This window comes from Alexandromys fortis, unplaced genomic scaffold (assembly GCF_014885135.2).
Source record: "Alexandromys fortis isolate MF-2015 unplaced genomic scaffold, M_Fortis_MF-2015_v1.1 scaffold_231, whole genome shotgun sequence".
Lineage (NCBI taxonomy): Eukaryota > Metazoa > Chordata > Mammalia > Rodentia > Cricetidae > Alexandromys > Alexandromys fortis.
Genome location: NW_026068613.1, coordinates 1,574,964 through 1,592,785, shown reverse-complemented (window position 1 = coordinate 1,592,785; position 17,822 = coordinate 1,574,964). Strand labels below are relative to the sequence as shown.

General features: G+C 38.6%; 1 protein-coding gene across 3 annotated transcripts in view; it reads right to left on the bottom strand.

Annotated features, from left to right (window-relative positions):
• LOC126495925 (von Willebrand factor A domain-containing protein 5A-like) overlaps positions 1-15,560 on the bottom strand; it is a 26,090-nt gene extending 10,530 nt beyond the window's left edge. The window contains exons 1-14 of one of the 3 annotated variants that reach the window (XM_050133518.1): positions 15,453-15,521; positions 13,412-13,508; positions 12,365-12,422; positions 12,047-12,249; positions 11,549-11,771; positions 11,256-11,431; positions 10,863-10,977; positions 8,161-8,327; positions 7,741-7,829; positions 7,406-7,550; positions 6,900-6,979; positions 1,401-1,515; positions 515-679; positions 145-245 (exon numbers count right to left, since the gene is read on the bottom strand). In XM_050133518.1, the coding sequence (XP_049989475.1) occupies positions 145-245; positions 515-679; positions 1,401-1,515; positions 6,900-6,979; positions 7,406-7,550; positions 7,741-7,829; positions 8,161-8,327; positions 10,863-10,977; positions 11,256-11,431; positions 11,549-11,771; positions 12,047-12,249; positions 12,365-12,422; positions 13,412-13,492 (1,718 nt within the window). In that variant the 5' untranslated portion in view covers positions 13,493-13,508; positions 15,453-15,521. Of the gene's footprint in view, positions 1-144; positions 246-514; positions 680-1,400; positions 1,516-6,899; positions 6,980-7,405; positions 7,551-7,740; positions 7,830-8,160; positions 8,328-10,862; positions 10,978-11,255; positions 11,432-11,548; positions 11,772-12,046; positions 12,250-12,364; positions 12,440-13,411; positions 13,509-15,452 lie in introns of all 3 variants that reach the window. The other 2 variants (XM_050133519.1, XM_050133520.1) reach the window with 2 other exon arrangements.
• Positions 15,561-17,822: the final 2,262 nt, after the last annotated feature.

Below are 17,822 nucleotides of genomic sequence, written 5' to 3'. Positions count from 1 at the left end.
AAGAGACAGAAATCTTAAATAAATAAATAAATTAATTAATTAATTAAAGAAAACCTAATCAAGTCAGTACATGAAAGGAAAAGAAGAGAAGAGAAGGGAGAGGTGAGGATGTATTGAGATTGAGAAGCAAAGCTTAATTCTTACCTAGTATTTGCTTTGGGCTGTAGGGAAAATGTCACCCTGTTTTTAAGACCCTTGCCTTGAAGGGTATACTTGAAGCATACTTTTCCTGATCTCTCCACTTTCTACAAATAAGAGAAAAGCAGGAGTGACAAAACAGACATACAATCAGGAAAATGGTGAGCACTAGGAAAGCTCCTCAGCTCAACGCAATGCCACACTAAGAATCAAGCAGTGCAGGGGATAATATAGACTTGGCATGAAGGAGACAATGAGACACTGGCTGCCTGCAAACTGACATTTCTTGCTAAAACCTCAAGCAATCATTGGTGTTAATAAAACTGCTGACATGGTGTTTCACTTAGTAAAGGAATGAACAAGAATAGTTACTCACAGGCATAGTCCCAGTCAATTGGGCATAGATGATTAACCTCTGACCCCTAAAGATGACAGTCTGCTTTGGGGAAAGCATGTTAGCTGACAGGCCAGCTGGCAAATCCCATTTCAGAGAGATGTCGTTCACTGAAGAGTTTAGAGCAAACTTCAGAGACCCAAGAGCCTGTTGGAAGACAGAGGAGCCAGAATTATACACAAGAAAGATAATACTGGTGGTCATCCATTGAGTATTTAGCAGGACCAAGGATGCAATGGATGCCTTATCAAGTCACAAGTGGTGAAAGAAAAATGCAATTCTTTCTCAATTATATGTACGGTAAAGTAACATTTGAGAGATGTAAAAGTGTAAGTGGAAATAGGGCAACACTTAAGAAAGAAGACTTCTGCAAAAGTCAGTCAGAGGAGTGATAGGAACAACATGGAAAGAGAAGCTTAGAAATATCAGAAATATAGTGTTTTTCATATACTAATCAAGGAATGTGAACTTATGCCTTTGAGTCTATCACTCTCACACCTGCCTATCTTTTCCTTTCTGTCTTTTTCATGGAGAATAAATTTCTACCTGATCTATTCAGAGTATAGACTACAGACTCAGACAGAGCAGCCAAAGCTTTCACCTTCTCTTTCTAGTCTTGAAAAGAAAAACCACAAACTCTTTATTTATCTTCTCTCTGGCTTTCCAGCTACCACAGTTAGATGCCAGTCTTTAGATGTTGTAATGAACCCTTTCTAACAAAGTACCAAGTAGATTCACTAGTGGATAGCCCCGAACTTATGAAAGTGTGTCCTCCTGAAGAGTGGAGCATCTGCCTTTGCAGCACGGTTCCTGTTGCGCCTCATACTCACTCTGGACGTGCAACTCTGGACACTTGGCCAACTCTCACCTTGGTCTGCATCCTGTTCTTGCCTGTGATAAACTGTGCAATGCCCCCTGATACCCGGGCGATGCTTTTGATTAAACTGGTGGAGGCTCCTTCTCCAATACCAAAAGAGAAACATCTGCAACATTGAAATGATGGTTAGAGACAGGTTTTCCATGGTAGAATTACCAATTAACATGGACAAAAACTCAAGAAGACTAAAGATACTTACCTGAAAGTCAGTGCAAAGGCATATTTAGAAATCAGATCCTATTTCTATGGGTTTTAATAAATGCTTAAATAAGTTATATAATTTAATGTCACAAGTCTACTATGAAGAAAGGTTTCATTTCATTTGTTAATGAAGATCTGGAACTCAAAAACTTTGCAAAATCTGTCCTAAGTCCTATTTATTTATCTTTTTAACCTATGAATTTCCTCTAGTAAAATATATAGTAGTCAAATAAATAAATGAAAACATTTTAGAAAATATAAATAGTCAAGTAATGCACAGACACACTGGCTGATACATTCAGTATCTGTGTGATTTTCTTTAATGTCAGCCATCAGCCCCAAATTTCATGACATGGGGCCTTAAAATTAGTGTTTTCAATATGTAAGCATGAGGGTCAAAGTTTATATTGTAGTTTTATTTCCTCTCGATAACTTATAAAGCTGTCACTATTGGTTTTAGCATTTTTAATTTAATTGATAAAACAGACAGATGAGTGGAATTTCCGAACATTTGTCACGTGGAAGACCTAGAGGTGAAATACGTGGCTTCTTAAGAGATTCTGACATTAAAGAACTCAGATACAAGGATCAAGACAAAACACTGTGAATTATACTCAGAGAAATACTAGACTAGGTTATTCAAGCCAGAGTGAACTAGAGATCTATAAACAGTAATTTTAAAAATTCGTGTAGAAGCAGACAACTACCAAGACAATAGCTCCAATGCTGTTAAGAGAATATGAACTTATGAGCCACGACTTTGAAATGGAGAAAAGCAAAGGGAAATGAGCCTGTATATGCTGTCCACTTACTAATCGAAGCATGTGGCAAGTGTGGATGGCTGAACACCTAAGCAGTTTCAGAGAAGGTACAAAATTGTAGAGTTTTGAACTTTTCCAGTGGAAGGTATTCTTGAAAACACCTGAGAACTTTTCATAGCACAATGCAGAAATACTAAAACTTAAGAGGTAGAGATATGTAAGAAATGGCCCAGGTATGAAATTCATCATACTCTATCAGTATTAAGTTTGTTGGTTCTTTGTCTGAGCACCCATAGAAATCAAAGAGGAAGACCTATCAGAGGAAAATACCATTTAAATACCAAGAGTCCTAAAACATCTACTAAGTCCACTATGTCTGAAGAGCACATTGTCCGTTTCTAATAAAAAATTAAAACAGAAAATTTTCATAAAATAGGAAAAGTGGAGGGTTTCTATCTAATTTTTTTGATGCTAGAAGTACCTGGGTAGAAAAATCTCACAATATAGTTTGAAATTCATGGGATTTCTTCTCATTGATAAATATTCAATGTCCTAAGCTACATAGGTCAAATGAATTCCAGAAGATGTGGCAAATATTGTTCATTAATAATGAGATGGGTTTGCCCAAAATTGCAAGGTGGTACTAAGATGTAACCATATTCACCGTTTCCACATAAAATAATAAAGAATAAAACCACCACCTACCTCAACATGTGGATAAAGTTCATTTGTTGAATTCAATCATCATTTATTATTCAGATATACACACTGAGTACATACATGTGCATAGTGAAATCATGACTAAGAAGAAAAGAATGGAAGAAAGGAAGGGAGAAAGAGAGGGAGGGAGGGTGAATGGATAGAAGGAAGGAAATCTTGATAATGAGCAGAATAGATGTTCTAGTGCACTGGAAATTAAGAATTACCAGAGAAATGATTAATTCACATGGTGTAGTCTTCGAATACATTCAGTGACAAAAAAAATATAAAATTACCAAATATCTGTAGCAAAATGAACTGGAAGTATATTTTAGACACTCTAAAGGAAGAAATTATAGATGCTGGTAGATAATCCTAGATTATTGGGACTTAAACCAGGAAAAGTGAAAGTTCAAATTTTTGTTTGGCAATAAAGATTCGAGGTAAGACTCTGTCTCAACCTAGATGCCCTTCAGTGGAAGAATGGATGAAGAAAGTGTGGTATATATACATATTAGATTACTACTCAGTGGTAAAAAACAATGACATCTTGAATTTTGCATGCAAATAGATGGAAATAGAAAACACTTTCCTGAGTGAGGTAACCCAGACCCAAAAAGATGAACATGGGATGTTCTCACTCATAATTGGTTTCTAGCCATAAATAAAGGACATTGAGCCTATAATTTGTGATCCTAGAGAAACTAAATAAGAAGGTGAACCCAAAGAAAAACATATAGTCATCCTCCTGGATGTTGGAAGTAGACAAGATTGCCAGGCAAAAATGGGAACTTGGGGGTGGGGTGGGATAGGGGTTTGGGGAGATTGGGAGAGAAAATTGAGAAGGGGTGGATGGGGAGTGCTTGGGTAATGGGATGTTTGGGATAAAGGAAGGGTGTATATGGGAGCAGGGAAGTATATATCCTAATTAAGGGAGCCATCTTAGGGTTGGCAAGAGATTTGACTCTAGAGGGGCTCCCAGGTGTCCAGGGAAATGTCCCCAGTTAGTTCCTTGGGAAGCTGAGAAGAGGGAACCTGAAATGGCCCTATCCTATAGAATATCTTGCATATCACCATAGAAACTTCATCTGGCAATGGATGGAAATAGAGACAGAGACCCACATTGGAGCACCGGAATGAGCTCCCAAGGTCCCAATGAGGAGCAGAAGGAGGGAGAACATGAGCAAGGATGTCATGACCGTGAGGCCGTGGGGCTGATCTATTGGGAACTCACCAAGGCCAGCTGGACTGGGACTGAAAAAGCATGGGATAAAACCAGACTCTCTGAACATGGTGGACAATGAGGACTGCTGAGAAGCCAAGGACAGTGGCACTGGGTTTTGATCCTACTGCATGTACTGGCTTTGTGAGAGCCTAGTCTGTTTGGATGCTCACCTTCCTAGACCTGGATGGAGGGAGGAGGACCCTGGACTTCCCACAGGTCAGGGAACCCTGACTGCTCTTTGGACTGGAGAGGGAGGGAGAAAGGAGTGGGGGGAGGGGGAAGAAATGGGAGGCGGGGAAGAGGCAGAAACTTTTTCATAAATAAATAAATAAATAAATAAATAAATAAATAAATAAATAAATAAAAAAAAATAAAACAAATGCAAACAGAGTTGAGTGCTGGGACAGAGCTCGGTACTGCAGGTGAATCTGGTGCTGAGTTTCTTAATTTAAAACTGGACGGGAGATAGTCTATGTGTCAGAAAAAGCTTCTCTTTGAAACTATGGTTACTAAACAAAACCCCAAAGCTAAGAAATGTATAACTACTTATGAGTTGTTGTTCAAGGAAGCCCAGAAAACAAGAAAGAGTCTTGCCATTGCTCATGGTTGTCTACCTAAGAGAGATGCTAAGACTCTAATGTTGAAGCCACCATACCCCTTGGTTGTATGATACAGAGAAATCAAGAGATACTATAAAAGTTGCTGAGGGGAAAAGGTGTCTATGATCTTAAGCATCTGTGAGCCCTATGAACTATAATATTATCTGTCAGAACAATATACTCACTAACGCAATAGTTGTATGACCATTATGGGAATAACATCCTAAGTATCAGTGAGAGGGGTATTCATAGCCTTCAGTTGTATATCCAAGGGTAAACCTGCCAAGATTCAATGGACAGCCCCAATCCAGTGGTAGTAGAGATGGCAATGATTAAACAAAATTGGTCACACTATAAAACAAAAAGACATGAACTAAAAAAAGCACAGGTAGAAAAGGGAAGATTGTTGAAGATGTGGGGGAGATGGGAAAGGGTGAGAAGAGAGAGTAACTAGAATGTGTATTATATGTGTGGAACTAACAAAGAACCAAAATATAGAGTAAAATCATTTGAAAGGAAAGGTAAACTATCTACATAATTTGAATAGAAAAAATAACTTTACAGAGTACATGCAAAATTCATAACTCCAAAGAGAAACTTAAGGGAATACAAATTAAAATGGCAATTACTTGAGTAAGGTGTGGTACCAGAAAATTACTTGAGTAAGGCTGCAACCCAAGAATTCTAGAAGAAAAGACTGGTGAAAACACACCCACTGAGGCCAGACTGATCTTACTAAAGACCAGTCAGAACTGCATAGGGAAGCCTCTTAGAAAACGAAGTAGAGGAATAATCTTAATAGTGAAAATGTAAGCTACAGAGTAAGAAAATAGTCATTATTCATTTATAGTTGAATAGTCAATTCAACTATAAAATCAAATACATCTCAGCAAAAAAAGAAAATTTACTAGAGAAAATAATAACAGTAGTATGGAGATTTAAAAGAATACCAAAATGACACTCTAAATATGAAATATTAAAAGTTGAATGAAGTAGAACTATCAGAAAAATAAAACTTTAAACCCTGAGCAACTTTGGTTCCCATGCACAAAACTGGGTAAATTTTAAGAAAATAAACACTCAAATTGTGAGGTAATGAAGCAACTGGAATCCATTTGTAAAGCTGATTTGACTTAAATTACTACAGCATGTGAAATAGCCTTTCCACAGAAATTGGACAACTCTGTCTACTTAAAGAACAGTACAGTTCATGTGACTCTGCTTTGCTTTCTGTAGAGTTGGAGTCCAAGATCCCTTCTAAATACACAGTATCATGTGTCTTTAGCTAACTCATATTTTCCCATGTAAATTAAATCTCCAGTAGATGGCTCATGATAGGTAATACAATCACTACAGAGACCAAAGAAAGTCTGTCATTATGAGAATCAATATAAAATATTCTGAGCTACTTCATGGGAAAACACACTTATGTAACTTGAATATGATTACATACGAATTGTGTGTACATATAAACAAACTGGTGAGATAAAGAAGAAGGTGAGGTATATGGAAAGACACACAAACCACAAAACTCAGTAGGATAGCAAATCAAGGAAATTTCACATAATCCATTAAAATTTTATTTGAGCCAGGTTTAAACAAGTGAGTTGTGGAAAGAGCAAGAGAAGATTGATAACTGCCTAGCTCCAGACCTGTGGTGGATGCACAGGGAGCACACTTTGATAACTAATCTGCCCAGATAACAATGATTTGAGTAACTTTCTATGTTAATTTACCAGTGTCTTTATAATGAAAATGAAATCAATATATCCTTTAGAGATTTGCAAAAATAAGGAACACTGACGTTGTGGTATCAGTGTTAAGTGGAAAAATAGTTTTTAAAATTTTATAGAAATTAAAGGATCAGCTAGTTAACTGGAAAGCCCTTGAGTTACTTCGTCCCTTTAGAAGCATGAGATCCCATGATATCATGTGGAACATGTTATATATGGTGCTGCTTACTTACAGTCCAGTCAGAAACTTAGAAACCGCACTCTCCCCATACCTGTGCTTCTTGCTGTTTAACTGAACTTCTTTAATGACACTAAATGCGGCATCAACTTCTCCATCTGTGAAGACAAAGAGCTGAAAAACAAAGAAAAAGATGCATTCATCAAGTTTCTGTTGAGTTCATCAGGGGACAATAGCATTGGTCCTCATGGCCCACAACTATTTCCAGTCCTTGTAACTTCTTCACACGGGGCTGGGAACCCTAGTGCTCCACTGTCATTTACATGTGGCCACAGACACTCTTTACTGGGAAGAGTTTCATACCCTGGAAAGTTTCACATCCTCCCCATGAACCTTGCATCTTAAACTTTCAAGGTACCACAAAAGACTGTAGATTCCATGCCCTCAAGGAATAGAGGAAGAACACTGCCTCTGATGTATTTTCTCTTCATTCTATGGCAGACGGTTTAAACTTACACACTATTTACAGAATTATATTGGGAGAACTGGTTAGTGGAAAATTTCACAGTTTTTTCCTCTCAGCTTGGCTCTAAAGCTCACCTGTAAGGGATGTCCAGGAATGGAGGGAGCTTTGTAAATATTGCAGAGTGGTTTCAAGATTTCAGTGCCTCCTAGGTCTGCTTTTAAATCCTTCACCCTTTGCACTGCCTTCTCCATTGTTTCCTGAGTGTACTTCACACTCTCCCTTAGAGAAACAAACATGTCTAGTCACATGGCAATAGTGCACATTGCTATTCCTATTGCAAAATTACTATCACAAAAATTGTTCCTGAAACCCCCAGTGTTGAGAACTACTCTGCACTAGTCAGATTAAAATTACAGCCCCTACTTTAAAGTACATTCTTTCACAATCCATAGTCTTCCCACAAACTTACGGAAAGAATTTTTCATAGGAAGATCCAAATCCATAGATGTTGAAATAACAACCCATAGGCAAACTCTTCAGCAACAGCAGGAGAGTTTCCTGAGGGTGAGAGAAGATGAGGAGATGGAGTGAGGGAAAGCTCTACCAAACATCCAAACCCTGGTCTGTTTCCTAATGGTATAAATTATAATCTAATGGTATATTATAATATTATATATTGTTATATATTATAATATAATGGTATAAATAATAGTATAAAAGACATCATCTTTTGTCACCTTTCATTTCAAGGCTGAGATCAGAGTGGCCACACTTGTTACTGCTCAGATGAAGAATGGACCTACCGCTATGACTTGACCATACACATGCCCTTCCCAACCATCCTCACATGGCACTGCTGAACAATGAACAATGAAGATTCTGGCTTTACCTTGGCAGCCTCTATGCGTAGCTGAGAATTCTGGTTGTTCATTGGTAATCCCATACTTCCTGAGCGGTCCATGAGGAACACAAATTCTCCACGGGCCTTTGAGAGCTCCACTTCTGGGATGTCTGGATAGAAGCTCACCATTGCAGAAGGAGCTCCCATCAAACTATCTGTATAGAAAGGAGAAAACCCTATAAGGTACAAGGAAATTCAGGTGCTCTAAAGTCTCCAAGAACCAATCATCAATTCAATACAGAACTGAGAAAACTCAAATACAAAGTTTGTTCTTTTTGTGCTGTGTGCAAGAATAGCGTTATTTTGAATATGTAAAGTGCATTTCTCCCCACACTGAGAGACAGGTGGTTTTCATGACACTAGCATTCTTCTGAGAAGCCAGATGCTCATGAGAATGATGGGAATGGATGCCCACACTCTTTAGAACAGGGCCGTGTAGGCAGTAAACTGTTCTCCATTTATAGTGTAGGCTAGTTCTTTCAAACCAATTCAAATGGTTTCACTTCATAAGTCAGAGCTTCCTTGTTTATAATTGAGCACCTCTGCTTTTTATCCCCAGTTTCATCTTCTGAAACAACAAGGTAGTAATTAGTACTATAGAGTTGTTGTAAGTTTAGGTGATACAATATGCTTACAGAATCAAGGTAGGGCTTAACTGACACTAAGCTGTTAATTATAATTTTATACATTTTTCTTCTATCAAATTTGTGCAATTTAATACCTTAAGTTTATCATATTATTTAGTTTAGAGTGCTATGTCTCATGTTGGTATCATATTAACGGTTTTACTGAGCCAAGTTGCCACTTAAGCTTCTCTTGTATTTCCAAAGTGTATGAGAACAGGAATATACCTGGCAAAATACATGCCCTGGGAAACAAGGATTAGAAATCACAGATGGAAGAGATTATCAAGACTAAAATATGAACAGTTATGTTCCCTGATAGCCTGTCTGGACACCTTATCACAGAAAAGAGTTGAAAAATCTTCATGAGACCAAGGGGATGGCAGCTATTACATAGTAAGTCACAGCATCATGAGGTTCTAATCATGGATTAAAACATTCCTGACTGAAGACCAAGTCTGAGTTTAAATACTTCATGAGAATCCAAAACAGAGACCAAGAAAATCAACAGCAACAGATAGAGAAGAGCTACTGGGAAATGAGGAAGTTACAAGAATCCCAGGAAAGTTGGAATTCCCCTCAGTGACTTCAGAGAAATTTGACCAAATAATGAGGGAAGTAGAAAAAGTCCCTATGTGTGGTTCAATATGAGGTCACCTTTACAAATATTGAAAATGTTATATGTGCAGTGGTTGGCTATGGAAACTCAGCTTCTTGGTAAAGTCCTCACAGGGCTTTGACAATTACAGCACCATAAGCCCAAGCCCAGCTGTCACACTGTGAACACAACTGGCCCCCAAGGAACTTCTATATATCCAACTTGCAAATAAAGATTTGCAGCAACTTTGTTGGGTTGTATGATGATCCCTGCACCCCAGTGCAGAATGGGTCAGAAAAATCAAAGAGATAAAATACCCATGTGGGCTGTGCCAGCTTGAATAAAAGTTAAGTGCACTTATAAGGAAATGTTCTAAGTGACAAACACTAGACGTACATAAGAAACAAATCTCACTGACAAGCTAAATTAGGTCTATGAAAAATTCAAGTGTGCCAAAAGAAAAAGTTTGAGCTGCATTCTTGTAATTTTTGTTTTTCAAAGTTGAATTTCTACTGGACAAAGAGGACCTAAAATTAACTCTGTGTTTAATTTGGTCATTCCTCTTATTACTAAGACAAAAATGAAAGAACCGGCAGCAAGATTACATCCAGGTGTGGTGAACTAAAGAATAAAACATAATTACTTAAAGTGAAATTATTATTTGTCTAAGAAGAACTACTATTTGCATATTGTCTGGATTATAATACTGCTATTTTCCTAATCCAATTATTATTTTATAGTGATATTAGGAATTAAAGCTACTTTTCCTATCCCATTATTTGGATAACTTCTATGTAAATTTTTCAATCTAAAGTTTTTGTTGTACATTATCATAGTAATGACATTATAACTCATTATATAATGGGTGGGATGACACAAGTAGTGACTGAATTACATTTTTCATCACTTAGTAATTTGGATATAATATAATTATAATATCAGTCAATATCACCTGCATATCAGATAGACATCTATATTTATTTGAGAAGAAATACTGTAAATATTAGAATTGTCTAAATGAATATTTGCTTTATTATTTGCACACTAATTGTTTCAAACCAGTTGGAACAAACTGATTTGTTTCAATACCATTTAACACTGTAAACTCACAACACAATGTAAAGCATGAGACTTCATCAGATTTGGACATCACTGATTCTTCCATATGAGAAGTAGTCACAAGATTATATTTATTTGTCATTTTTGTAAGACCAGTCATTGCCACATGGTAATAAGGGGTTTTATGTATTTTCTTGTTAATTATTTAGTCTTATTTCCCTCTAATTATCTAGTAATCTATGCAAATTAGCCTATGGACATAATCACCTGAAGCCCAATCGTTATTCCATGTGAGAGTGAAAAGTCAATTATCTTAATGACTATATTCTGATCTTGCTTAGAGGTAGAAAAACCCAGGTTAACTTGGAGTTACATCATAGAAAGGGACCAAAGTGGGAGACAGAAAATACCTGGCTTCATGTCCTGCATCCCCATCTCCACTGCTACACTGGGGCTGTGCACTTCATTGTAATAAATCAAGAGTTCCACATCCCGGTCAAACTTGTGTCCTTCAGCCAAGGAAACCTGAGAAGAAAACCAGCAGAGAAGCCATGTTAGAACTGCCACTGGTCACTTCCTGAGATAAGGTAAGAATTTGGGCTTCTTCCATCGGGAGCACAATCAGAAGGAACAGGAAAGACTGTATGGAAAAGGGTCTACACTTTCCCCAGAGCAGGGAAGGTAGATATTGTGTCTCTCCAAGCATGGCCAGAAGATGCAAGGGAGATGCGGGAAGAATGAATGATGACCAAGTCAACAATGAAGACAGAGGAGACTGACAATGGTGTTCTCTTTCTGTTCACCTGAGCAGATGTCTTGTCATCAGCCAGGTACTGCATGGGACTCAAGGAGCAGTTGGACTGGACCCTCTCAATGCCATGCTGGGAAGTGATGGTAGCAACCATGCTGAGTGTGTAGGGAAGGTCCTCCAAAGGGACCATGGGAGTATATATATTCAAGGAACTCTTCGCTGACTTTTCTATAAAAAACAGTACATTAATTATCTTTCCCATGACAACGATTTCCAAGACAAACATAATTTTGTATTTTTCCCCAGCCTTTCTATGTCTAGTTTTCAGAAAAAGAAATTACTTACCAGAGAGCTGATATCTTGGATTCAAGATGGCTGGGAGCACATAGCGCAGGGCCCCATCTGTCTCCAGAGGCAGCTCTTGCACATACCTCAGGGTCACTGCCACCTTGGCCCCAGGCTGGAGGTTCCCCACATTGCAAGAAAAGACATCCCTGGAGTAGTCATCCTCTTCCAATAAGTAAGCTTGGTAGCCCTGGGAGAGGGCATCCTCATAGATGCTATGGGCCTAGAGCAAGGGCAAGGTAAGTTGAAATGAAATCACAAGGGTTCAAGAAAATACTACTTGTTCAGAGGGAGTGTCATGGATTCTATGGACTATGCACAATTATTTTAATAGCTTCTACCCGATTGTCTCTGTCTTATTGATTTAGACAAATCATAATTAGACATGACAGAAAGACAGAACAGTCAGCATCAGTACTTATGAATTGTTGATAAAGATAATAGTAGAATGCAATTTGAAAGATGGAAGAAAAGAGATAACAAACTCATCCTTCTGACCTGCATCTTTTCCTGCAATTCGGCCACAATTTTCTTCCCATCCACCAAGGCTTCAAAGCTGTAGACAGCAGAGTCTTCATCCATGGGGAACACAAAGATTGCCTCCAATGGGACTTTCTCCTCATTCTCATAATTTAAGGTTGCAGAGACACTGGCCACAAAGTCATTTATGGACAGGGTTACTGAGATGCTCTTCAGTGGCACTGGAGAAGATACAAATGTAGAGGAGATCAGCAAACTTTACTATACTGGCACCATAGATGAGGAGTTTTGCTGGGTCCAGTTACCTCATCACTACGATTTGTAAGTCAGGCTTACCTGGTTCCTTGTTGCCAGTGATTAGACCACAGTAGTGCTCCATTCTTAGTGCCTGTGTCTGTGGAAATGACACATCTTTAAGAGAATTTTGATAGAGTTACAGCATCAGTAATACAGCTTCTGTTCTCTCTTGCAGGAGCAGCTTCAAATTCTTAGGGTGGGAATAAGGATCCATGGAGGGGAGATGCTGGTGGTGACTCTCCTGATTAATGCTTCTCAGGTGGGGAGGCTTTAAGTGTCCACTAACAGGAAATCACCAAAATAACCTCAAATGACCTTAAAGTGCTACAAACACCATTCTATATTTACAAACAGTGTTAAGTGAACTGTCCACAGGAACCTGAACAGGTCCGATAATTTAACCTCAGCATTCTTAATCCAGTATAAGAGGCATTTCTAATATTTTATTTACTCTTAGGTTGCATGTAAGAGTGTTTGCCTGCACTTCTGTGCATCATGCGCAGGAAGATACTCTTACACATAACGTGTTACACAAAGCAGAGGTCAGAAGAGGATATTGAATCCATGGGGACTGGATTTACAGATGGTTATGATCTGGCATGTAGAACCTAGGAGCTGCTGTTTGGTTCTACAGAAGAGAAAGCAGAGCTCTTAAAGACGAAGTAATCTCTTCTGTACCCATTCCCTGTCCTTCCCATGAATAATTATGTGATCCAAATGGCACTCTATATTATGCTTCTTTTAGTCACTTTTCTTTAAGTCTTAGTAGTGAAACTAACCACTGTTTTGTTTTTTAGTCCAACACAGAGAGTAAATAAGTGACGTGGTGTCATCTGTATCATCCTGTCACTCCCCCAACACCTTTCACATTGCAACCAGTGCTCAGAGAACAGGGAGAAGTTTCAGTAAGTTCCTAAGAGCCCGAGGTGAAGGAGGACTACTGCAAGTCGGTGTCTTCTGTCCATGACAGGGCCACTGTAATCGTGAGCTCAAAGCAGGTTTTCTTACCTGCACAAGACATGTACCATCAATCCAGTCAATATTTCTGCATAGATCTGGGAGGGGTGCATGCAATCCAGTCCTTACCTGAAGAGGTTTGTGTTTGATACTACTTGGAATGGGGCAGTCATTTTTCTCCAGGGACTTGGTCCATAGTAGGTAACCCATACTCCAGTTGATGACCCTGCACTCATGTACATATTGGGAACATTATGGGATTCAATAGGTTGAGAAAAATAAAAGAATAGGCTTTTGGGAGAGGGACTTTTTACTGGTCAGGAGAAGCTGGAAGGTGAGACTCAAGTGGATATAATAAAATATATTGTATACACCTATAAAATTTTCAAAAGATAAATTGAAAATATTCATTTTAAAAGATATTCTAAGATATAAAAAGAACATATGTATAATATTTTTCTCTCTTTTAAAACAGACTTTCCTAAATATATTTCTTGAATGCAATATGAAGAAAAAGAGATGGATTAATTTTACCAGGTTATGATTTACATGATTATTTTATCCACACAGTCTAGAGATTGGGCTAATCTGAATTATAGTCCAAAATAAATGTGGAAGTTGTTATGGGCCTTTCTAAACGTGACCCCTTGCTAGCTTGGTTCTCCCTGTTGTCACTGTATGTGACCATAGTGGCCAACAGTAAGAAGGGTGGTTTCCCCTGGAAATTTGTCCTAAGGACCCTAAGTGCACAACAAGGAGCACACATCATTCTTGTTCAGATGCCAAGGATGAGTCCCCTAGAACTCCAGGCTTCTCTTTCACATCTACAGGCTGAAAAACTTTCTGGAAGGATTAGCTTTCCATCCCTGGTAATCCCAATCAGCAATTTTGAAAGCTGTGCAGGGCTGTTGCTAGGTCCTTCAGGTTGAGCCTAATGACTATTTAAATCTCTCAGTCTGTGGTTATGGCTCAGTGCAAAAAAAAAAAAAATTGTCAGCTTGTACAACATCCTGAGTTCCATAGCTAATCCTTAGGCCAGGCTGAAGGCTGGGTACACCTCCTTAGTCTCTCTATAAACCAACCCTCTGATATCAGTGGTGTTTCCTAGAGATTTCCTATATATTTCAGTCAAAGAATGGGCTGTTTTCTACATCTGCTATTTTGAGCTATTGGAAGAGTCTGACCGCATTAGAAAGGCTCAGATCTGGCCATTAGTACAGAGGCAGCAGCTAAGCAGGAAAGAGGAGGACAGCAAGCCCTGGGAAGTACTTTCCCTGGGAACCAGTAGGTGGGCCTGGAGCAGGGGGAGAAGAATTTCTACTGACAGCAGCAGGAAGCTTACAACAGGACACTCACTGAGAAGCAGCTCAGCTTCAGGATGGACTGTGTCTGAGAGCAGAGATGTCAGGCTGGCAGTGACCTCTGGAGGAGACCGAGAGGGGAGAGAGGAGGACCACGGTTCCCTACAATGAAACACTGATTTCCTAATCCAACCTCAGAACAAATTTCCCTCTCTGAGTCTTTCACCATCTCCCAACCATTTCCTTCTTCTGCAAATTGTGGTAAGGCCTTGAGAAAAAGAAAGACAGGCTCCAGAGGTACTAAAGTTACAGTCCTAAACTAGGTGCCTCTATAGAGCTAACCACTCAGTCAGTACCAGCTCAAGTACAGACAGGGGTGAGTCACCCGGCCACACCCTGCGTATTCTGGCTGTTTACTGCTTTTGGGAGTGAGGAAATCTGTGCTTTAAATCCAGAAAACTGATTACTGTAGCCTCTCTATCCAGGCCTTCTGTGACAGATATTCACAAACGGCACAAGTTCCACCACTTGGATGTGAATAGAGAAGGTTCAGGGCCTGCAATGCATCGGGTGGGTGGAGAAGGAAAGCTCCACATCCTTAGGACAAACATACCTAAAACTGAGAAGAAAAACAAAAACAAACAAGCAGACAGACAACAAAGACTATTTTGTGAGGTAGAGGAAGAGTGAGAAGAAGAGGGATTAAGGGAGAAGAGAAAGAAAGAGCTGCAGTGGAGGGGGTGAACCTGAAATTAAGATCATTTATGTGTTATCAACTTAGAAAAATCTCCAGATATCACAAAGCAGGATCAGTTTCTAAAAGGCATTTACAGTTCTTCGTGGGGTTGCCTAGCATAAGAGGCTCTTACCCTGTAGATGCAGCAGGTAGGGTTCTCTCCAGAGAGCAGAGCAAAGTCTTTACCCACTTTCTCAAATCTCCTCAGCTTATAGCAGCTTGTAAAAGAAAGTGAAAGCACCTACTGTCAAACTTCTAGGAAGACCTGCCCCCTTCTAGGGACCAGCTATAAAGTTTCAATTGCATGATAAAGGGATGGACTGAAAATTCTCAGCCTAGTATTAGATTTCTGCTTCTGTGTTGATGAAAGTGTTTTGCTGAAAATTTAGGGAAATTACTTTAAACTAAAATCAATCAGAAGAGATGGAGAGGGACATTTTATACTCATAAGAGGAACAATTCATCAGGATGAAGTCTCAAACCTAAATATCTATGCCCCTAATATAAAAGCACCCACTTATGTAAAAGAAACATTACTAAAACTCAAGACAGTCATCAAACCACACACACTAATAGTAGGAGACTTCAACACTCCTCTCTCACCAACAGATAGGTCAATCAGACAGAAACCTAATGGAGAAATAAGAGAATTAATGGAGGTAATGAATCAAATGGACTTAACAGACATCTATAGAACATTCTACCTAAATAGGAAAGAATATACCTTCTTCTCTGCAGCTCATGGAACCTTCTCGAAAATTGACTACATACTCAATAGCAAAGCAAACTTCCACAGTTACAAAAAAAATATTAGTAACCACCTATGTCTAATTGGATCACCATGGATTAAAGTTAGAATTCAACAACATTTGTTTAATACTCTAGTATAAATGTGAACAAACAAATGTTCTTGATTGATATTATCATTCCCGTGGCAAATTTGAATTGTCACCACATTTTTAATAACTGGCATAATTTTCTTTTATATAAAGAAAATCTTCTAATTTCAAACAAAGTGAATGAAACTGAGTGAATTTTGAGTTTAAAAAAGGCAGTCCCAAATGTACAAATCCCAAATGAGTCTACTTATAGAATAGAAAATATTTAAAAGAGTTAAATTCATGGAAGAAAAAAAAAGCAACCCAGCAATGGTTACTAGAGACAAAGTGGAGCTCTTCAATTGGTACACATCTTTAGCAAAGTAAGCAAGGAATATATTCTGTACATTATAGTTCATATAAGTGCATATAAGGAAAGATGTGATACTACTCACTAAAAGCTTCAGAAGGCAGATCTCATGTTAAACATTCTGTTAAGAAAACAAAGGGACATAAGAAAAACTTGAGAAGTGATACATGTACTAACTATCTTAATCTTGATGGTATTGTCAGGAGTGTTTATATATATATTTCCAAACTGTTCAAATCACATTTCATTAAATATATGGAACTGACCTTACAGCTATTGTACTTCATAAAAAGCACCAACAACTAAAAACTTCATTCTGTAATCATTTTGGTATTTTACTGATGACTTGTCATCTCTAGTGTGCGATAGACAAAGCTCAGACAGCTGATAGGAGAAAGGTTGCTTGGAATTCTAGAAATAGGTCAAAGGTATGCAAAGGCAAAGGCAAAGGCAAAGGAAGCAGTAGTATTTTAAAGTATTTGTCAGAATCAGACTTCAGGAGATGACATTGGTCATGTAAGGTAGGTCAGGGCTTCACCAGTGTTGGCAAAGCCACAATGATTAAGCAAGAGAAAAGCACTTTACTGATGCCTATATGTTTTTCTTTGGGTTCACCTTCTTATTTAGCTTCTCTAGGATCACGAATTATAGGCTCAATGTCCTTTATTTATGGCTAGAAACCAAATATGAGTGAGTACATCCTATGTTCCTCTTTTGCGGCCTGGCTTACCTCACTCAGGATAGTGTTTTCTATTTCCGTTCCTTTACATGCAAAATTCAAGAAGTCATTGGTTTTTACTGCTGAGTAGTACTCTAATATGTATATATTCCATACTTTCTTCATCCATTTTTCTATTGAAGGGCATCTAGGTTGTTTCCAGGTTCTGGCGATTACAAACAATGCTGCTATGAACATAGTTGAGCATATGAATATTAACCTTCATCAGGCAATGAAAGGAGACAGAGACAGAAACCCACATTGGAGCACCGTACTAAAATCTCAAGGTCCAAATCGGGAGCAGAAGAAGAGAGAGCATGAACAAGGAACTCAGGAATGTGAGGGGTGCACCCACACACTGAGACAATGGGGATGTTCTATCAGGAACTCACCAAGGCAAGCTGGCCTGGGTCTGAAAAAGCATGGGATAAAACCAGACTAGCTGAATATAGCAGACAATGAGGATTACTGAGAACTCAAGAACAATGGCAATGGGTTTTTGATCCTACTGCACATACTGGCTTTGTGGGAGCCCAGGCAGTTTGGATGCTCACCTTACTAAACCTGGATGGAGGTGGGTGGTCCTTGGACTTCCCA